Source organism: Thermobia domestica, chromosome 3 (genome assembly GCF_964235325.1).
Source record: "Thermobia domestica chromosome 3, izTheDome1.hap1.1, whole genome shotgun sequence".
Taxonomy (NCBI): Eukaryota; Metazoa; Arthropoda; class Insecta; order Zygentoma; family Lepismatidae; genus Thermobia; species Thermobia domestica.
In genome coordinates this window covers 46,933,558-46,957,894 of record NC_137456.1, presented here as the reverse complement: position 1 = coordinate 46,957,894, position 24,337 = coordinate 46,933,558, and the positions used below count along the sequence as shown (strand labels likewise).

At 35.1% G+C, this 24,337-nt stretch overlaps 1 protein-coding gene across 1 annotated transcript in view; it reads right to left on the bottom strand.

The window, feature by feature from the left end:
* Positions 1-2,305: 2,305 nt before the first annotated feature.
* Positions 2,306-24,337, bottom strand: part of dimm (basic helix-loop-helix family member dimmed) — a 589,956-nt gene continuing 567,924 nt past the window's right edge. The window contains exon 4 of the mRNA XM_081753073.1: positions 2,306-2,795. Coding sequence (XP_081609199.1) covers positions 2,505-2,795 — 291 coding nt within the window. The 3' untranslated portion in view covers positions 2,306-2,504. The remainder of the gene's footprint in view (positions 2,796-24,337) is intronic.

The following is a 24,337-nucleotide window of genomic DNA, read 5'->3' as shown; positions in this document are numbered from 1 at the left end:
CAACCTGTAGTGTATATACGAAGCTTGATGTCAAGTAAAGTATCGGAAGATTAAACGGCTTAAGTGCTGTATCACCGGGCCAATTTTAGGAAATTTACCGGGTCAGTTGGAGAATTTATTCAAGTTTGTGAGGAAGAATGAGTATAAGTTAGGTAAGGGAAATAGTAAAAGTTAAGAAAGTGGTTGTTTTTGATGTTGTAAGCGGCACTGAATGTGGAAGTGGATGGACTATTTCGTGGAGAGATACTGTATACGGATTCATAGATTGTAAAATGTACAGAAAAAATTGGGCAAGTCTTTAATTTGCCCATTTCATGTTCAGAACAGAACCCAACCAACCCCTGCGGGTAAGGGCGCCGACCCCGCCGGCCCCCCAAAGCTCATGTGGGCCCCCTAGTGTATTTATGAGTATACAATATTTGGCATAATTTGAATGCAATTTGTCTTAACATCCTCATATGTATACCTTCTTCGTCTGAGTGCTCCCCCCCAAATTTACAGAGAAATCGGCGCCCTTGCCTGCGGGCCTTCTAACCTGTTCCTCCTCCTCCTCCTCCTCCTCCTCCTCCTACTACTACTACTACTTATACCGTATGTGGATACGTATAGTAATACTGCGTAATCTAATGTAACATAATCTAACGTAGTTTAATGTAATCCAATCAAATATAACCGAATGCAGTACATTTTCGTATATTTTTCGATTTTCAAATTGGTCCGGCGATACAGCACTAATGTTGATTAAACTTTAATAATGCTATGCGATGGTGCATAGTCCATAAATATAGGTTCACTGAGGTATGTATTATATACGCAATACATCATGTGGACAGTGATGACTTCAATCAATGCTTACATGACTCCATCTATAGTTTCTCTGCATCTATGATTAGAAGATTACACTTTGTGATAACAATCATATTACTATGTTAGAGAAACAGACTAAAGAAATAGTTAAAGAGATATGTCATAAATTTGAGCTTTATACCATATTTTGATAACATTTACTGCTTATCTATTAGCTGCTCAGTTAATTAATGTATTTAATATGTAGACTAGTTTAAATATAAAAATAAATGCATAGTCCCTATCGTGTAATTAACTAGACATATGTCGGTATTTGAGGTAATTACAAAACGAAGAATGGAGGCTGAAATTGTCATGATGACATTAACACATATCACATCATACATATATGCTACAGCATATTAAATACTTCAATCTCGCTGAAATAAGAATTTAGTACAAGGTCAATTATGTGAGTTGGAATGTGTTTTCTAAGGCATTATAAGACAATTTTACAGTGTCTAGCGCTGCAGGTTTCTATTTATCTCAGAATGTGAAGGGCATTGATTTTTTAAACGTGTAATAATAAATAAAGTTACAATATATGTAAAAAAAATGACCCTAACGTAATGGTGAATTGCATTATTCGACTTTACCTCATGGTTGTGATTATATGTATGGTTTTATGAAGATAGTATATAGAAGTGGGTCACTCGTTTCTTATTATATTGGTTTTAAACAGGGTTACTCTGCAAAAACAATGGTGGATCTTAATCCGTACAACCTTTCACAGTCATTACAAAGTGAACGCCTCGCTAAACATGGGAAAAACAATTATAACTGTTATGCATTTTATCGCAGACAAAACTTAGATTTTGCATTGCGTTGACGCAAACCGTTACGGAATAAGGCCCAGTGTCTCGAGCAGTATATCAATTACATCATTTACATCTTCATATTGTTTTGACCTAAGAAGGCAAGCACATTTCATTACTTTTAACTATCAGACTAGCTGCTTCGACTAGTTCTTAGTAGACTATCTCATGTTTATGATCCTGAAATATTACATGCAAATAAACATGTCCAACTCGAACTAATCCAACCTAAATAATTGTTCATAATATCAACCCTGGTTGAGCTTCTGTACGAACAAAACGTGTAATGGACAATACCTGCGAGCTCCCCAGTGGTTAAGTAGCTAGCGTACTTGCTTTCGGTACGGAATATCCAGGTTCGACTCCCGGAGGGAGTTCATGGAGTTCGGATACTACATTAAGCTGTAGATATACGTCTCATATAGCCTCGCTGTTGAAAGGAACACTAAAACCTGAAAACCAAACCAAGTCGGACTATACACTTCTTTTTGTCTCTTTGTACATACGGCAGTAAAACTATGGAATTACTGACTCTTGTACTAAATTCTTGTGGATATAACTTGAATTAAGAGGTTTTCAAGTGTTTCGTTCACTTTGGCAACTAGTGTTAACTTTTCTGAAAATCTCTTAGGCCTACGTTTATACTGTTTCTGCTGTTTCAGAGATCATTTAGGCCTAGTATAGTAATATGTACAGAGATATCGACTAGTGTTGACTAGAATATGCACCTTTGTTACACATTTCTGATAATTCTCCCGTAATTTGTCGAAAACAAATCTTGTCACAGCAGTTCCACTATCCCCAAAAATTAAAAAAAAAAGTTACTTAAAATATCCACCCACATTAAAAGATACTTGCAGGAGACGATTCTTCGTAAAAACTTTTATCTTCATCAAACATATTTGTAGGCATGACTCTTGCGTCCGGTGGAACAGCTGCTGCCATTTCTGGTTCGGTATTATCATTCGAAGTTGAGTTGTGACTTGTTTGCATGAGTGCGTATGGCTTCTCCTCCCCTCGCATTTCACAAATAACGTTGGTGAGCGCCATTATATAGTTCTTCGCGAGGGTCAGAGTTTCGATTTTTGATAGCCTTCGTTCCTTTTTCACGTGAGGAATGACTTCTCGGAGAGACTGTAATGAAAAGAAAAGAAAATCATTATAAGATTATACATATTTTAATATAGTCGTTTCTCAGTGGCTAATGTACGAGGGAGGATCAAAAACTAAGGTTACAAGGCTGATATTTCTGGATTCTCGTCTTTTATAGAGGAATTAGGGGTGAGAGTAATTTTAATACATGGAGTTGGCAACTGTGCAGAGTTTCAGTCATTCGCCAGATACGGCACTAGTTGGAGGTAAACATAAATGGCGACTCGTTTGGAAAACTGATCTCGTGAAGAAGTCCGCTCAGTTATTCGAATTGGGCGAAACATGTAACCGTGGCTGGTAGAGGTTTACGTAGAGACTATAATGTCTCGTCTTCAAGTCGCAGAATGATGTCGGAAGTTTCCAGCTGGTGGAGAAAACGTCATCGACAAGGAGCGTAGCCTAGAGGACCACCGTGCTGTTGAAGTAGTTTCGTTGGGACATCATTGACCATCCTCCTTACAGCCTGTATCTCACTCCAAGCGACTTTCACCTGTTCCCGCACCTGAAGAAGCACATAGGAGGCCGTCGCTTTGGTCAGACGAGGAGGTGAAACACGTCGCGAAAACGTGGTTGAACACGCAAGGACAGGATTTTTACCAGGCAGGAATCTTCGAACTCATCCTACGATGCAACAAGTGCTTCAACTGATATGAAGGCTATGTCGAATAATAACCTAACGTATTATCTGTTGGCTGTATTGGTTGTATGAAATAATATATACACGTTTCACCACAGGCTTCTGATCATTTCTCGGATGACGTAGAAGTCTATTTTTATGGTCAGAAACAGGACAGAGAGGTAACAGGTTTGGCAAATGAGATTATAGAATGCGCTAATAAAAAAGTCAGCAAAGGAACGGATGGGACACGCTAATAAAGCAAGTCAGCAAAGGAGAGAATGGAACTAATAAAATAAATCAACAAAAAGGGGATGGAATGCGCTAGTAAAACAAGTCAGCAAAGGAGAGAATGGAACTAATAAAATAAATCAACAAAGAAGGGAATGGAATGCGCTAGTAAAACAAGTCAGCAAAGGAGAGAATGGAACTAATAAAATAAATCAACAAAAAGGGGATGGAATGCGCTAGTAAAACAAGTCAGCAAAGGAGAGAATGGAACTAATAAAATAAATCAACAAAGAAGGGAATGGAATGCGCTAGTAAAACAAGTCAGCAAAGGAGAAAATGAAACTAATAAAATAAATCAACAAAAAGGGGATGGAATGAGCTAGTAAAACAAATCAGCAAAGGAGAGAATGGAACTAATAAAATAAATCAACAAAGAAGAGAGTGGAATGCGCTAGTAAAACAAGTCAGCAAAGGAAAGAATGGAACTAATAAAATAAATCAACAAAGAAGGGGATGGAATGAGCTAGTAAAACAAATCAGCAAAGGAGAGAATGGAACTAATAAAATAAATCAACAAAGAAGAGAGTGGAATGCGCTAGTAAAACAAGTCAGCAAAGGAGAGAATGGAACTAATAAAATAAATCAACAAAGAAGGGGATGGAATGAGCTAGTAAAACAAATCAGCAAAGGAGAGAATGGAACTAATAAAATAAATCAACAAAGAAGAGAGTGGAATGCGCTAGTAAAACAAGTCAGCAAAGGAGAGAATGGAACTAATAAAATAAATCAACAAATAAGGGGATGGAATGCGTTAGCAAAACAAGTCAGCAAAGGATGGGATGGTAGGTGCTAATAAAACAAGTAAGGTTAGCCATAAACCCACGAGAAGTGTATCTAAAGAACCATCGACGGCGCCTTGCTTGCTTGTCACCTATATCTCTAATCAGCTATTCCCTACTTTCTATGTATTTCCTACTTCCTCTTTTCTTCGCAATTCTCTCAGAATGAGAGCAGCAAATTTTGACGTCGCAGAACATAGAGTTTTAAATTACTGTCTAATACAGGATGATTTTTTTAAAAGTTCATCGGTTTCATTTGGGTCTAGAATTTCTAACTAAAGTCCGATTTTCACGCGCTTTGTGGCAAATGATCAAGAAAGGATGGAAATTTATGGAACTATGTTCACTGGCTTAAATTCGTACGGGAACACAACAAATATTTGCCAGTGTACCTTACAATTGGAATGAGGTGTAGTGCGGTGTGGAGATTTGAGTTTTCTTCATTAGATAGCAACCTTGCCAAGATCAATAAGAAACAGAAAACTGGGCCGTTGTATTGGGAATTGTGCTATACATCTTTGTGCTATTATGTGAGTATGATCAGAACAAGTGAGAATAGTGTACTCTTTGGAGCAACATGAGTTTATTGTTAAAAAGTTTTTGGAGAACGGAATCTGTTGTTGTTACGCAAAAGGCATTTAGAAACAAATCTGCCTCACGTTCTGCCCTAGACAGTGACATAATATGGTTGCTAGTAATAAATTGGAAGAAACAGGACCTCTTGTGAGTGAGACAGAGATGCATCGGACCCCACAGGCGGGTGTTGTGGGAAATGTCAGTTATCTACTCCTTAGGTCGCCCAAGAAATCTCTCTGTCGCTTGTAGCAAGAGACCGGCTATAGCTATTCAACGTGATTTATGGGTGTTACCACTAACACTTCATTTGTATTCCCAGTAACACTTAATTTGTATTCGGCAATTTCGCTTGAAAAATCCAAAACATCAGTCTAATTGTAAGGTACATTGGCGAATATTTGCTGCCTTTCTTGAGGCGTGGTCGTTATTATCCCGGATGAATTTAAACCAATAAACACAGTCCCATAAATTTTCCATCCTTCCTTGGTCACTTGCCACAAACCACATGAAAATCGGACTTCAGTTAGAAATTCTAGACCCAAATGAAATTTATGAATTGAAAAAAAATCACCCTGTAGAAACCAAAGGAATCAAATACGAATTTCTGACATACAAAAGTTAAGAAACATCACAAAGATAAATCGAGTGTAAGGAATGCAGTAATACAGTAGCAGTAAAGAACTAACCACGCAACGACCACGATTACGTCTCGAATAATTATCCACACTAAATTAGAGAAGTAATTTCTACTGAACATTTTAATGGAACAAATAATTATTTAAATTCTATATATTTAATTCAATATAAACAGAAGGAAAATTAATGTACAAGAATTTAATATTAAAAATTTCAGCACACGTGACTATAATATTTTGTCTTTGTGCTGATTCTATATTAAAAAATTAAATTCCAAGTTACGTATCAAAATCCATTAACACATTTCTGTTCTTTAATAAAGCAAATGTTCGAAGTAGCAGTTAAATGTAACGTATTAATAAACACATTAAGTTTTTTTTTTGTTGCCAAAAATGAGTAAGATTGAAATAATAGAATGTATACATTTTTCTTTCATAAACATTCTACGGCCAAGTTAGTACGAATAAACGCAAATCTATTTAGTCTCGTTGAATCCATAGGACAAAAATTAACTAATTTCTCATTGAAACTTTTTTTTTGTTTCTTTCTGATGAAGAAAATTTTTGGAATGGGTAAACAGAATTTAATTAATTATAACTTTCTGCGAATAAAGTAATATAATTTTACTTCTTAAAGGTTACCAAATTACTAGAGAAGGTTTTCTTTTTAACATTAATACATTCATATACATATATATATATTGAAAAGAGTTTGTAAACGCTTTAATGAAACAATTGACAATACAATTTGATGATGATTTCAGAAATCTATAATTGGTAATTGCTCAATATTCTTAGACATACGAACACTTTTAGGTTGACTGGATTATTTTGTTTTTCAACGTTGAGCTCGTTGTTCGGAACTTCTCGATCCACTGCATCTTATTTTACGTGGAATAAACAAATTTTAAGCGAGAAGCTCTTTGCACAGTAATCACAGAGCTGCTGCTTTTGAAAACAAAATTCGACTATATATGAGCCATGTGTAAGGACGCGCACGAGACGAGTCGAGACAGGATTTTCTTGACAAAATTCGAATCGAGACAAGACTCTTCCAATAGAGAAATATACATTTTTCGAGTCGAGACATCAATTTTACAGTACATTTTCGAGGCGAGACAGTCACAAATCTGGTCTCATGCGCATCCCTAACCATGAGCTCCTAACCAAACTATAAGGACGACTGAAAACATTAGGAGAGTGGTGATCGGAAGGGATGACCTCTCCTCTCGCCGTTCCACTGACAGCGTTACAGCAGATAAAAAGTGGTGGATTTTAGTGGGTATTATTGACAATAAATGCATTGTCAATTAATGTGTCAAGAGAACTCAGTACTTCAAATCAGAACAACGTAATTATAAACTGTCATCAATACCATTTTATATTTTCGAATAAACAAGTTTCTAAATTGAGTACTTTTTAAAATTTTATTAGCCTTCAAAATGTGGGTGGTTTCATTGGATCACCCTGTACTAATAAACCACAACATTATAATTTCGATACGTTAAGTCTTACCAGTTGATTAATACTAAAGAGCTATGGAATCCATTCCCCTCCTTACTTCACAAATTTCTGCATTAAAAGAAAGGTCAACCCATAATAACCAAAGTAAATTGATCCTGTATGAGTAATGACTTAGCATCCATTTTGAAGGTATCTAGGAGTTGTTTCGGACATGTTCTTTATTGGCCATTTCATTCTCAATTGGAGAAAGGGTTGCTATTACTTAAATAACTTTAACTTACCTTGGTAATACCAAGAATAACTAGAACTAGAAAATAAGTATTAATATAATTATAAAAACAAAAGACTTCATGCAACATGGTGGATACTATTTTTTTCCCTTAAAAAAGAGCTTTTAGGTAAGAACTATTTATGTTTCATATACAATGCTGAAACTCAAACTTTCCACTTTTATTAATTGGTATTTTTATCAGTCAAATGTTTAACACCTGTAATATAAATAATAATAGTGGCTTGCTTGTTTAAAAGAAAATTTTAACCATTGGCTACAATTGGCAGATGGAAACATTGACTTTAAATTAATGTTGCTTTTACGCTTTGATGTTATAACTAATCACCAGCTAGCTGGGAGACTTTACCCCTCGGATCTCCACGTTTGCACAGCTTACAGGCTCACACTTCTCATGTCACTAACATATATTTAATCTTAAGGGATTTTGTAATATGACAATCTTATTATAACAATTACGAAACTCTTTTTCTTCCCCTCTAAGGGAAGCATCAAGTAACGCTGAAACATGTATTCAGTGAACATGTCTCTACTCTTCAGGAATTTTGAGATATGGTCCTGTTATTCTAATGATTACAATCCCCCATTCCTTTTTCTTTCCTTCCAAGGAAAACATCAAAAACGTTAAAAGACGTCTTTAATTATTCAAAATGAAAAGTCATTTTCTTCCTTTCTAGGTCAAATATATATTAGACAGTCTTTCAACGTTTATATATATATATATATATATATATAAACGTTGAAAGACTGTCTAATTATTTTAAATGAGAAATTCATATACCGAAGTTCGTATCTCTAACATTCAGAGATTCCAAAATATTGATATTTTAAGATAATAATTGCCACCCCTCTTTCCCCTCTTCGCCGCCAAATGTTAAAAAATCGTTGTTTAATGGGACATACATCCAGGGCCGTCGCGTGGATTGGGCGACCGGGCAATCGCCCCGGGCGCCGCTGCCAAGGAGATGCCGGGACGGCAAATCAACAAAATTCAAGGAATTCAGATTATGGTGATAAATGATTTTTTTAAAAAAATAATGTTAAATAAGACATTTTAATAATGATCAGACCACCACTAAGTAAAATTACCAGTAATGTAAAACATCGTCTTGGATTATTCAACTAAAACTCTCTCCAGCCCTCTGCGAGAAGAGTTTTTACCTTGGAAAACTGACCGAGATCTGCTACTACTTACTTCTCATCCGTATGACAGTTTGGTACAAACTGAATAATCTTCAGTAGAATTCAATAACATTTCTTTATTCCTATTCCGTCCGAGAAATGCTCAAGTAATACCACAATGACTGCAATACTACAATTATCTGTATATTTTGACAACACTTGCTAATCAGTTAGCATCACAAATACAACTTCGCATATACTTTCCAACCAATAACAGAATATCAAGGACGTAGCCATGGAGGTGGCTCAAGGGTACCCCCATAAAATGGAGAAAGAAATCTTAATAATATTAAAATTTAGGCTATCCTATTAAGCTGAAAACAGTTAAAAAGGCATTACAATGCAAAACGTTTCGAGGGGTACTGCCTAACCTTGTGTATTCGAGGGCCCCCCTTTCCCAATGTCACCGATGAAAAATTTACTGAAAAATTTATGTGTTAATCGCAAGGAATGAAAAGTTTATTTTGTTATTTTTTAGTGAAAGTCGGAAAATTAAGTTGTTTTTGTTATCACTTACATATTGGGCTTTTAATATGTTGTATACTCTATGCAGGGACGTACGCAAGGGGTGGGTCGGGCTTTAATATGTTGTATAGTCTATGCAGGGACGTACGCAAGGGGTGGGTCCTGGGGGTCCGGACCCCCCCCAAATTTCGACTTTTGTGTACATTCAGCCTAAGTTTAGGGGCAATTTTAGGAATTTTAATATAAAATACCCTCATATTGAGTTTGGACCCCTCCCGAAATAAATTCCTGAGTACGCTACTGACTCCATGCTTTTACTATGTTGGTTTGTATCAAGTTCAAAATAAATAAGAATTGCACTCGATTTCAATATTTCAAAACCATGTTTGTATTAACCTTTATGTTCTAACTATAAAAACCATTCACTTTAAAAAATTGACATAATAGCAACTTCTTTTATCTTACATTATGAACTTCCATTCCATATTTAAATCAAGGAGTACAGAATAAACTCTGGTTGTTTTCCATAAGACACTGGGGCAGGGGAGGGGGCGTCTGGGAAATTCTCGCCCCGGGCACTTACAACCCACGCAACGGCTCTGCTTACATCACAACTCCTATGCCTTGTCCAAATTTCAAGTTTCTAGCTTAAGTGGTTTGGCCTGGACTTCTTTTATATACTTTAGAACGCCATCTAGGAGGATAACGAAAAAAGAGCTTCAACTAAAAGTTACGTATTTTCTGTTGCAGAATCCGAATCTACAATTAAAGTAGAGGGTTTCTATTTGAAATTTTAAAATTACCCCATCCTCTTCCCTTAGGGGGAACTTTTTTAAATGTTAATTGAATAGATCTTTTAAAAATATTTGACACGTATTCCGTGTTGCTTTCAATTGCAAGTGTATTTGTTGAGATATTTTGTTTATTATCAACCCTAGTTGACATACGATGATCTTCCTTTTTTTTGTGATTACAGCGTCATCTAGAAGAATAACGAAAGAATATTTCAAGTAAAAATTACGTATTTTCGGTTAAAGAATCCAAATTTGCAATAAAAGTAAGGGTTTCCATTTGAAATTTTAATGTTGTTCCCTCCATGCCCTTTAGGGAAGGGGCAACTTTTTTTCATGTCGGTTGAAAAGATCTTTTAAATATATTGGACACACATTTCATGATTTTTGATCCGAAAGTTTTTTTTTCGAGATATTACACAATTCCCGATCTTTTTGTTACATCATGTATACAGATAGTATGAGACATAAAAAGCTTAACAACAAATGTGTCAATTAATACACATTTTAATTCTGATTCACATCTTCCGCCTTATATTCAATTTAAAACTTAATGTTGTCGTTTTTCTAATTTATCTAAGATGAATAAAGTTCAAGTTGTTGATGAATAGATATAGGTAATTCTATAGGTTAATACTTCTAAAGTATGTACTAAGTTGTTAAATTAATAGATATATTGATTCCATTATCAGGTACTTCATAAAATAATATTATCTAATACATAAAATTAAAAGTCACTATATTTGTAACATCATACCTTTTGAGACCCCCGACTGAAGTCAATCAAATTTTCAACACAGATGCGGTTCGGGCCTGGGAAGTTTTATATCATTTCATTTTGGCGGTAGAACTTAGGGAAGGGAGAGAGGAGGCTGATATATATATATATATATATATATATATATATATATATATATATATAAATGAACCACCCGACCGATTTCGGTCAAATTTTCAACATCAATGAGGTTCAAGCCTCGGATGGGTTTTTATCATTTCACTTCGACTGTCCAACTTACGGGAGAGGGAGGAGGGGGGATATTTAAAAATGATCGAAAGTGACAGATATTTGTGTCGATTACATCGTTTTCGGGGTCTCTCAGATGAACAGTAACACTTCCGATGCCGTTTAACTCCAAACTCAACCCCCATTGTTCTTTATGTCCAAAATGAAACGTATTCTCCCCGTGCGAAGAACGGGTATTCTGCTAATTATAATATAATATAAATGGGGATCAACTAGGGGAGGCTACAAGTAAAGAAGCCTGAGGAAGTGGAAATTATTGGAGGAAATATTTATGGGTTATCACTGCTGTAGATGTATCTGATATGTAAGATGTAGGTGTGAATAAATATATAATTATTTGATTGTATGGTATGTCTTATGGTGTTAATTTGAGAAATTTAGAGGGGCTAACCACTATAAGTGCAAAGCAAGAAGTTAAGCAAATATAAAGTTGAATTTTGCAAATATATACCGTTGAACTATTTGAAATGATTTTTGGAAAATAGTTAGTACCTCACTAAAATGCGTATCTCTAAGGGGAGAAGGAAGTTCAAAAATTTTGCCCAAACTGGACAGTCTCCGGAGCCCTTCAAATTAGGTAACAGAAAGCCCAGTATATAATCTCCCCAGTACAAATAATTGCACATGTTCCCAACGTTTCGAAAATTTCAGTTCTAAGAGTGCGGCAGGGAACAATTTAATTTTATATTTTGTATTCGTAAAATGGTAAAAAAAAAAAAAAAAAAAAAAAAAAAATAAGGGAATTGTTGAACCACTTAAAATGAATTTTTTGAACACATTTAGCAACTGAGTGGAGATGGATTTTTATAATTTAATTTCCGTTTAATTACACATACTGAGTAGGGAAAGCGGATTTAAATATATATATATATATATATATATATATATATATATATATATATGTGTGTGTGTGTGTGTGTGTGTGTGTGTGTGCTTTAAAGTTGGTAACTTTTCAATAAAACGAAAGATATTGAACTGTTTTTTATCATGTATCTAACGAATACTCGTATTGCATATAAAATACATGTATAATATATTAAAATACAAAATTAAATGTATGATTTCTTACTATGTAGCAGAACATACTTGTTTTGTGCCAGGGATATTTTATATGTGTAACTTAGCTCTGCCATAAATTCTGTCACAAACGTTGGTCAGGTTAGAGAATACAATCATTGAAACAAAAAGATACCAATGATATACATTTATTACCTGAAATACAGAAAAGTGCTAAAACGAGAATTCATTTGAAATGGTCTTTTTCGGCCTTGACACATGCTCTAAGTCTCCTGGACCAATCATCAATTGCGACACGAATGATCTCAATGGCTATTTCCTTCACTGTCTTAACGAGATCTGCCTTTAAGTGGTCTAAACTGTGGCGAGATTTACTGTATGCTTTCCTCTAGAAAACGTCCCACAAACAATAGTGCAGTGGACTAAAGTTCCAACCGACAGATGGCCAATCCTCATCAGTAATAAATGCAGGAGCATTATCCCGTAGCCACTGCTGTAGTGTTCGTGCCTTGTAGGATGGAACTGATTCTTGTTGGAATAGTCATGGTATCGTAGAGAACAACGTGTTGTTTATAAGCCTCACGACATCCTCCAAACAATCCGTTGATAGTTTCGTGCCCCAGTTTTCACATTTTGTAGGCAGAAATAAAATGGTGTCACCACTTTGTAGTACACACGGCACCACACCATCATCGATGCTGGATAATGACCTCTCAGGACTCGTGGTGTTCGCTTTCGTTTCTGCAGATGTCCTACTTTGTCACGCTGATTGTTAATTTTTTTCCTCCACGATGAAAATCTTTTCATCTGTAAAAATTATATTCTTATATCCATTTTTTGAACGCCACTGGAACAGTTCATTTGTTTTCTGACACCTGATGGTTTTAAGCCTGTCATTTAAGCGATGGTCTGTGGTCCGGCGACAGTGCCTCACATGAAAATTATTTTCTGATGACTCACGACATTGTACATGTCGAAATTTGTAACACTCTGGCCATAAGCTTCTCTTTCCGGAATTAATTCCTTCTTATGCTTTCTCGGACTGCTTTAAACACCCCCTAGCAAGGGCGCCGATCCTGGGGGGCCGGCCTTCCACAAAGCTCATGTGGGCCCCCTATTTTATTTGTGAATAATTTGAATATATTTGGCATAATTTGAATGCAATTTGTCTTAAAATCCTCATATATATATATATATATATATATATATATATACCTTCTGCATCTAAATGCTCCCCCAAATTTACAGAGAAATCGGCGCCCTTGCCCCCTAGGACACGTACTGACCTTAGACGTCCGGATCTTAGCCGATCATTGACAGAGGAAAGATCATGGAATCTTGCGATGACACGATAAACAAACACGCAACGTTATGTTCAGTGGTTGGAGGAGGTCGAATATGACCTTCGGTTCTGTATCACACTTGCGCATGGCAATTAAAGCAACTCTGTTCTCCCTGACGCCTCATTCCATCTTCACTCATTGAGGCTTTTTCTACAACTGGCCTGTGTTCACTGTCCAAGTTCTCATACGTCTGCATCAGTTACAGGAAGATCTTCCTTCTGTGACAGAATTTATGACATAACTAAGTATATTAAAGAAAACAAAAAAGAGAGTAACTCAAAATCCAAACAATTAAACTAAAGTGAGATGTAAACAGTGTGAGAAAAAATGTTTGTCATATGAAACGTTGTTGCTAATAGGAGCTTAATAAAATATACTGGAGTAAAAAATAAGTTACCTAATTTATCGTCGGATTGAGAGAAAACATAAAATTATTTCTGAGAGAAAAACAGAAATGCCTCCAGCATTTGTCATTATTTTTAAAGCATTTTTTTTAAAATCCAGACAGCAAGAGAAAAAAACGGGAGTGGGTGGGGAGACAAGATATTTGAGAGTGAGGAATCAGTATGAAGTATGTTTGTTTACGTTATATATATATATATATATATATATATATATATATATATATATATATATATATATATATATATATATTTGTGTGTGTTTGTGTATGTGTGTGTGTGTGTGTGTCTCTGTCTGCCTGCGTTCACATATCCGGTGAGTTGATTCTGACGGGCGCCTTGCTTGCGCCAAATGTCCTTCATAGTTGCCATAGTAACCGGCTGTGTTCATTAAAAGTTGAAGGAGATATAATGTGGCAGTGGTTTTTGCACAAAAATAACAACAATCAGTGCGTGTCTCTGTTTTTTAAACTTATATCCAACCCATTAAAACTAAACGAGATATAAAATCGGCAGAAACAATTAAAAACATTGGATATAAGTTGGTTGGTGATGGTTTTTGATTATTGTGTTTCTATGGTCTTTGTTCGTTTTATTATATTTATTTATTTCATTGTGTGATCATTAACCTGTGGTTCGAACTTTATAAATCAGGAAACTTTTGAACGGTTCTCATTTTTCAGCAAAGAAGAAAGAACAAATTACAAGTTTCATTTGGAGAAAAAAAATGATAAACCACGGCCTCGAAGAAAGCAGACAATGGAAGGACAAAATAAAGATATTTGGAGACATGGAATAACTAAATGAAGCTTAAGGGCAAAGTAATATAACTGTTAAATGGCATATTATTTCAAAGTTTGCTTGAAAGAGAAAGAGAAAAATGAAATGAAATGAAATCTATAAGTTTTACGTCTCACGATTATATCGGCCAGGCTAAAGGAGATTGTGATGATGAAAAATGAATGCAATGGTAGAATGAATAAAGTGGGAGGAAACGAGAGAATCCCGAGAAAACCCAAGCACACAGTGTATGTTCACCACAAAGTTCACTTGGCTCGAGCTAGGATCGATCCAGAAACCCCAAGCACCAGAGGTGAACGTTCTACCACTGAGCAAAGGGTAAGATTCTTTACCTGCATAAGAGTTTTACATTTCTGACTGAGGTTGAATTTCAGTTTAGCGAGGCTATGTAAAGCCTGTACTTACATCTTAATGTGGGATCAGAACCACAGGAACTCCCACCAGGAATCGAATCTAAATCTTCCACGCCTTTTACGTTTTCTATTAGTATATTAATATATATATATATATATATATATATATATATATATATATATATATATATATATATATATATATATATATATATATATATATATATATATATATATATATATATTGATTGATTGAAAAGATATATATTTTGCCAAGTCAGCGGAGTAATTGACTTCCCTGCCCGAATTTTGCCTTTGATCGTGGCATTACTTGGAGAAAAAAATGTTGAAATTGCACAATACTTGGCTTAAAATTATCTTAAAACTCTCCAATTTATTAAGTATTTATATGGAGCATTCAGAGCACAAAGGAATCAAGTCCAATTATGAAATTTGATAGAAGGAGAGAGATAAAGTTTGTACGGAACAGATTAAAAAGTTTACACTGCCTTTTTCATTGTAAGAGTTATCTACATATTTCATACTGAATCTGTTATGCTTTCAAAGGAGTTTCAGAGCATAACAAGTACTATATATACTATATATAGTTTAATTTTACACGCAATGACTCGCGGCTAAAGGAAACAGTGATAATGAACAAAATGGTGGAATGAAGAAGGCAGAAGAAAATGGGACAACCCCGAGGAACCACCAAGAGTAAATTAATCCTTATAAATAGTCGATGAAAGTGATTCGTGTAACATTATACAAATATTAATGAAATATTTATATATGAGATATGAGAAAAAATTTCCTGAGTCGTTTTTGAGAAAATCATCTGAAAAGAAAGCTCACCATCAAGAAGGAACTATTCCTTGTGCTTTTTTCAATATAAATGAGTTGTACAATATTGACAGATACAGTAGTTAAGGAAATATTTATTTGTGAAATATAAACAAAACCGCCTGAGTAGTTTCTGAGAAAATTGTTTGAAAAAGTCACTCCAAGGATAAACTATAGCTCGTACATTTTTTTCAGAACATGAGTTATGCCATATCAGCTTAAGAATGAAGTATTTATTTATAAATTAGGAACAAATTTCCCTAATCATTTTTGAGAAAATTGTCCAAGAAACTCAACCTCCAAAAATAAATTACCCCTCGTGTTTTTACAGAACAAGTGAGTTATGTTATATTATTAGATAATTAATGAAATATTTAATTACGAAATATAAACAAAATTGTGTGAGTCATTTTTGAGAAAATCGTCCGGAAAAACATCCCTAAAATTAACTACCCCTCGAACAATTTTTCAAGACGAATGAATTATACGTATTGCCAGGTAATTTAAGAAATGTTTCTTTACGAAATACGAATTAAATCGTCTGAAAAATCGTCTAAAAAGAACATCCCCAAGAGTAAACTACCCCTTCTTGATTCTTTTTTCTGCCAGAGAAATTGATTATCTTACAGATGTAGTTGTTATTGAAAAATTGATTTCTGAAATATAAACAAAATCATTAGAGTTGTTTTTTATTTTCATCCTTTCAATAAACGACCCCTATATTAGGAGTAGAAAAGAAATTTAAAAATCTCTATGGGGAATCACATTAAAACCTTAAGTTTAAAATTTTGTCTCGATACGTTGAACGGTATGGCCTCTCGGTGAGTATGTATCATGACGAACAGACAAACATACAGACAGATGTCCATGAAACGTGTAAATTTGTTGAAATTTCGAGATAAATTTTTTTCATGATCACCATGATCACTCCTTTCGTCACTGGAAACTAATAAAAAGTTGGATCTATATGAACCAAATACGCCGTCGAGTCTGCAACCATTTATGCAACGGTGCTGTGTGGGTTATCTAACATTCCAGGCGTTGCGGATTTCATGATCCGATGCAATTGACGTTAATGGTGATCAATTTATTTCAGTTCGTTGAATTGTTGATTATCAAAGTGAAATAACAAAACCGCATCTCGATTTAAGTGCTACGTTCAAAAATTCATTTTAAACAGTTCAGCAATTTTCTCGTGAAAAGGGACACAAAACGCTGTTTTAATTTTTGCATATAAAGATCTTTTTTTAATGTTCTTGAAACCGTTATAAATAATTTTCACAGTAAAGCCCAAGAGAAAAATTTACAATCAAATATTGGGGGCGTGGCGGCTCAGTGGTAGAGCTCTTACCTCTGGTTCGTGGGGTCCAGGGCTCGATCCTCGGTCAAGTAAGTTTGTGATGGACAACATTGTGACAACATTCTCGAGTACTCCCGTTTCCTCTCACATTTTTCCCCACCATTTCTTCTATCATTATTCATTCACCTTAACCATCCGTCTAAGGCAACATTCCAGGTGTTTGCTTAACAGGCATATTCGTGGGACATTAAACTGACAGATTTCACTTTTATAATTATAATTGTATTGGCGAAGCTAGCTAAATAGGCGTGAGAAGTGGGGAAGAGAATGAAAATGTAAAGAAGTTGGGTATTTATATTGAGAACGTTTAGGGGTACTGAACCCTTTTCATATCCACCTATTATAAAACACACGTACGTAGAAACATTATTTTGTTCTCCTTTTTCAAATCACGTAACTTTCTAAAAATGTTATACAAACTCACATCATTTTTTCTGAATGCTTAATTCAGAGTGTTTCATATAAAGATCTAACAGAATTCATAAAAACTGCAAGAATTTATAAGAACTAAATTGTGCAGCAAATATAATTTTCGGGGCCTGTAAAAGGTTGGTTTGTTTGCTATGATATGCTATTATTCTCTAAGTGATATAGATGAATAATAGAAAATAGATAATAATGCCAAAATACAAAGATAATTCGAAGCCCACAATGCGAAAGACAGCAAGTATTACAATCCGAATATTAAGTGATGAGAAAAACAAAAATTAATGTTAACCAAAATGACTAATAGTTTTGTTTCTCCATATTTACAGAAATCTACTGCCAAAGATTCCAGAGTTTATTTTATTTCTACTTTCAGAGAAGGACGGTAAATGGCATAAAAGCTATATTAGAATTAGACGTGTGTGTGTTGTGTGTGTGTGTTAATGTTCGTGTATAAAATAAAATACTTTATTTATATTCCTGTAAGTTTCATTAAATTTTTTAACCATAATAATATACCTCTACGTATAAGTAAAAATCAAAGTTGTATATTGCCCTTACGTGACATGACAGTTGAACCATTTTAAATGAATTCTTGACCATCGTTAGCACTTTGGTCAAGATATATGCTTTTCGACCACCATAGCGTCCATTGTATTGCAATGGAGGGAATTTCTGATTGGTACTATTAGCTACTATCTACAGTAAGTGCACTGATTTTAATTTCCATAGAACTTGCTTCAACTGTGTAAGTCAGAACCATTAGGATATCCCCTGTTCAAAAGTTTTTCTTTGATGCGTTACAGCTCCATTATTTACCATTCTTTTTAATTGGTCTTATTTATTATTTTTTCAAAAATTAAAATCAAATTTTCTACTAGAATTTTATTTCTTTATACTGATTCCAAGCAGTAGAGTACACAGAACTTCATTCAGGGGGAATTCAAACTTCCAAGCTCATATCGTTTCAGGATTTGGTATATATGTGAGGGTAGTCCCAAAAGTACCGACCTAACAAATAAAACACAAAAAAATGAAACAATAGTCAGCATAGTCTCCTTTCAACTCATACATTTTCCCCGGCGATGTTCAATACCTTCGATGCCCTGTTTAAAGTGTGAATTGTCATGCTTCTCAAAATACCCATTAACACAGACTCCACCTCATTATTGTTAACAAATCTTTTACCATCCAGCCATTTTTTCAAGTTTAGAAAGAGAAAATAATTTGATGGTGCTAAATCTGAGGAATAGGGTGCGTGAGGAAGCAAATCGAACTTTAGCTCACTGATTTTGGCCATCGCGTGACCTTGCCAGCAGATGGAACTGTCTTCGCCTTCTTTGGTGTCGATACTCTCCTTTCAGTCCATTGTTTTGACAGTTCTTTCGCTTCAGATGTGAAGCGAATTTCTATGTTTCATTCAAGGTATTCAGTCGACGCCAAAACTCGGCTTTATTGCTGTGAAACATCGAGAAACACTCTATTGAAACTTTCTCAGGACATTTTTGTTCCATTCTGAGGAAACGTGTCACTTACCTCGCACAATTTTCTCATGGCCAAAGTTTCAGTCAATATGAGATGTTCAGCACTTTCTGAAATGCTTACCATGTCTGTTAGCTCTCGTGCTTTCAGTCAACTGTCATCTAATACCATTTTGTGAGTTTTCTTCTTCATATTAGGCGTGGCCACCTCATTTGGTTGACCACTGGGATGTTTGTCTTTGCAGCTCGTACCTCCTCGTTTAAACACAACCACCCAATATTTTATGTAAACGAAGAAACAGACTACCTCAGTGTAGAATTTACCTCAGCTGTTATATTGGTTGCACTAAGATCTTTCAAATGTAAGTATTGTATCACATAACAATGACCCATTTTTCCATGTTTACAAAATCACGGAAAGCGTTTACTATTGACGGCTGCCAAACAAATGGTAAAGACGTAGCGTCTTCAAACTTCGAACTAAAGCTTTGTAAGATTGATATTTTCGACCATAGAAATGTTTTTCAAATAACAATTGCTAACAACATACGTGAGGCCGGGTACTTCTGGGACTACCCTCGTATCTTAATATTGGAAACGTTTGTTTTCATGGTAATATAGGGTTATCATATTTCAAAAATGAAAATCCGGAACGCTACGAAATTACGAGAATCTTTGAAATGCTTAAGGGGGCAGACTACTGAATATTTTTGAAATACTAATAATTTTTCTTTTGCCCGTTTTTCGTAAGTGGAAAAAGGTAATAAAATGTAACTTACCACAATAATAGATAATGCTATTTTACACCCGAAAATACGGATCGAAAGAATTTTCAGTGTTGCCATCCATAGAAATAACAGTGTGACCAGAATTTGAATTACTCAAAAATCTAGGTAAAGGCAGCGACTAGAAAAATAAACTCAACGGTAATTGATGACTTATCATGCTGTCTATCCTTCTTGTTTACTACTTTTTAAATAATATTTCTATTTATTTTACAAACCTTACATAAATTCTTACAAAATAAATAAGTTAGTACAAAATAAATAGAAACATTATTTAAAAAGTAGTAAACAAGAAGGATAGACAACATGATAAGTCATCAATTACCGTTGAATTCATTTTTCTAGTCGCTGCCTTTACCTAGATTTTTGAGTAATTCAAATTCTGGTCACACTGTAATTTCTATGGATGGCAACACTGAAAATTCTTCCGATTTGTATTTTCAGGTGTAGAATAACATTATCTATTATTGTGGTAAGTTACATTTTATTACCTCTTTCCACTTACGAGAAACGGGCAAAAGAAAAATTATTAGTTTTTCAAAAATATTTAGTAGTCTGCAGCCTTAAAATGAAAAGAAGTGCTATATACTAATTTACATTCTTCCATTAGATAGAGTTGTTCAAGTATTACATAATCACATTTTTAGTCATTTTAGCAGACTTTCTCGTCTCTAGTTAAGCAAATGTAAGTAGATGATTTACCCCTTCCCCCTGGTAAGTATTTTTTTCTAAATTTCTCAGAATCTGTTATGTTTCGTGGCTTTCAGAGTCTGTTTTAGCTCATCCAAGGTTTGGTGTTTCCTTTCACACGTTTTGTCTGTCTGTGTCTGTGTGTTTTTTTAAAGAACGATTAATTTATTAACAATACAGTATGTTCTGGTGGTTTCTTATCTTCAAAGATTTTCTTTCGTTTAACTTTTACTTTATTTTAAATCTCTTGTCCTTGGCCTAATGGAACGAATGCTTCGTTCAATATCAAAGTAGTTAAATCGTAAACTTAATTAAATCCATGTTTTATGTATTCAAGTTTTTTTTTCTCAACTGTTGAATTACCATACTCAGAAGTTAAAGAGAATAATTATATACCTAATGCTGTGAAAAAAACTATAATATTCGCTTTCTTTCTTCTTCGCTGAAATACGAGACATTTAAGCGTCCCGAGAAATATTTTCGAGACGACGGGACGCAGTTCTTGATTACGTGATGGTCCCGGATTTTTCGGGACGAATGGTAACCCTATAGTAATATCTTGTTCATGGAGCATTCAAAATCCGAAAATCCCTGTTTCTGTGCGCCACTGGTTGAATGATAATTTGCAGAATATCAGAAGGTTTGCTCCAGGAGTTATGATTGACTGTTTCTCGTTTTCCATTGGTTAATTCATTTCTTTACGTGACATTCTCTGTGCCCTTTAGTTGCTCCAGGCGTTATGATTGACTGTTTCTCGTTTTCCATTGGTTAATTCATTTCTTCACGTGACATTCTCTGTGCCCGTTAGTTGCTCCAGGCGTTATGATTGACTGTTTCTCGTTTTCCATTGGTTAATTCATTTCTTCACGTGACATTCTCTGTGCCCTTTAGTTGCTCCAGGCGTTATGATTGACTGTTTCTCGTTTTCCACTGGTTAATTCATTTCTTCACGTGACTTCTCTGTGCCCTTTAGTTGCTCCAGGCGTTATGATTGACTGTTTCTCGTTTTCCATTGGTTAATTCATTTCTTCACGTGACATTCTCTGTGCCCTTTAGTTGCTCCAGGCGTTATGATTGACTGTTTCTCGTTTTCCATTGGTTAATTCATTTCTTCACGTGACATTCTCTGTGCCCTTTAGTTGCTCCAGGCGTTATGATTGACTGTTTCTCGTTTTCCATTGGTTAATTCATTTCTTCACGTGACATTCTCTGTGCCCTTTAGTTGCTCCAGGCGTTATGATTGACTGTTTCTCGTTTTCCATTGGTTAATTCATTTCTTCACGTGACATTCTCTGTGCCCTTTAGTTGCTCCAGGCGTTATGATTGACTGTTTCTCGTTTTCCATTGGTTAATTCATTTCTTCACGTGACATTCTCTGTGCCCTTTAGCTGTAATTTTGTACAAAATAATGAATCGTGGACACAATCACCTAAACTAAGTATGTAATGAAGCAACTGAACCGCAATTTCTGCTATTGAAGTAACTATACTTCCGGACCATTTCTCAGAATGTTAAATATTAAAGTTTAATTTCACGAAACAAAGAAGAAAAAAATAGAAGGGAATCTTTTACAACATCTTTTTCTCAGCAGTAATTTCTAGACACTTCTTACTTTTCTTATTTCTGTAGTTAGCAAATTTAAATTGTTTGCAACACTTAAAAAATTAACGTTTTCGTGACCTTCTAAAAGGAGTTTCAAAGGGGGCTTTAACTACATCATCCACATCTTGATTACTTTTCTCTACACCGATGTCTGTTATTTTACTTTTAGACCGGTGTCTTTTTCTCTTTTAAAATTCTGCTGAGTCTCTTGTCCTCAGAACTTTTACTTTTCTTTAGCTGTCTTTTAACTTGAGTTAACTTTTTCCTTACCACTTCGCTTAAGAATTCCGTCCGTCCTCCGTGAGTCTCTGAGTTCCTTTTTTAGTGCCTTTTCAAGAGTAAAATCAAAGCGATTATTCCAAAAGAATGTACATATTGCGTCACAAAGGTTTCTCTTTTCCAAGAAGCTTCGCTACTTGCTTCTAAAATTGTTAGTTACGCCAAGAGTTAAAACTTGAAAACCGGTTTTTTTTATCTCATGTTTAAAAAGAAGAAGAAGAACAAATGCTTCACAGCAAAAACATGATAGACTTGTTGTTCTTGTTTAAGACAATGTTTACAATGCTTTTATTATTTATGAAAAGAATTATAGGAGAAAGGTAATATTCTCGCTTCATTTTACAAGTAGTGTAGTGCAGTGGTGTCCATCCCCCCTTATGTCCATGACGCACCCCCCGCAATTGTCTATCCATAGGTGTTCTTCAATGAAAAAAACTCTTTTCAATTAATTTTTACACCCCCTCAAACATATTTATATAGATTTTTAACCCCCCAAATATTTCAATGACGCAGTTTGCGTCATAGCCTCCCCTTGTGGGCACCCCTGGTATAGTGACATTGTTAGGAGAAGCAGCAGCAGCGTTATTTAGGGTGAACAGAGGGGCAATTGCTCCCCTTCTCTGAGCTTGACAAATCCATATATTTAATCAATTGTATAATAATATACTAATAAAAAAGTCAGGTGAATGTAGTACTGCAAAAGTACTGTAATCCTCGTTGAGGACGATCGGAGATCTACCCCGACCAAGGGAATTTCGCAGCCCTGGGAACGAAAAATTTTCCCAAGTCACCTCATAAAAATCATCACTGAGAAGGTGAACACTAATAAATTCATTCCACTAGTTAACAGTATTGTTCTTACCTACACAGTGTATAAATGTGTAATCTATTCCAGTTTGGAACACAATAAAAACGGTCCAACGAACACATGCTTTGTAGCGCAACAAAAATCATTTTTCTGGATTTTCTCAAAAATTACGCATGATAATTTAACTTGAAACATCTCTTTTTGTTTAGTTTGCTGTTATCTGTCGACTGATATGTATTATATCTTTGAACATAATTAACGTTTAACAAAAAATATTAAGAGTTAATTATAATTTTGATCTATATCTCATAAACCATACTGTGTGTGAATTGTTGTGTTGCAAGTACTTTTATGCTTAATGACGGTATAATTTTCAACATTACTTTTATCTTAATACGCAGTTGGCATGGATCTCGTACGGAATCAATTTTTAAATTCATAAAAATATTCGTTTCTATTGATTTTCGCCTTTCATTTGTTTTTTCCTTGTCTAATCGAGGACACTATATATATAATCGTACGAGCTCAACAAAACCAGAGGTAGATCCAGGAAGGGGACGTGTGGTGAAATATTCACAGCTTTCTCTTTCTTTCTCTCTCTCACACACACGAGGCTTTTGCAACGCTGGTGACTATGAAGCTAGGGGAAGGCGAACGATTCTCAGGCTCCCTGAATCCGCCAATGAACTAGTTATACATTCCATGATTACGCATTGATGATAAAAGGAGACGGTGATGATGAGAGAATGAATGAAATAATGCCGTAAAGAAAGTGGGAGGAAACGGGGAAAGACCTCCACGAAACCCACGCCCACGGTGTTAGTCCTCCTAAAAGCCCACTTAGTGTGAGCCGGGATCGAATCACGGACCCTAGAAGTCAGAAATGATCGTCCTAGTACTGAGCCACCGCGACTTGCTTTGACATAAAAGCGTGAGAAATGTTATATTGTAGAAGTTTTCCATTCCCGAGTCATATTTTGGGTCAAATTTTGTGTTATATTTTCGAAAGAAAAGTCAAAACCGAACTCATTCGGTGTTTCCAGCATGATGGTAACCTTAAATCTGCTGTATATAGGTGTCTGAAATAATATGTTGTGCAGAGTTTCGACTCTCGAATTATGCACAATCAAAGTTTTAAATCAATTCATTCATCCTAATGAAAACGTAATAAATACTGTCCAAATAGCAATTAAAGGTCAGTCACAGATAGAAAATGATTT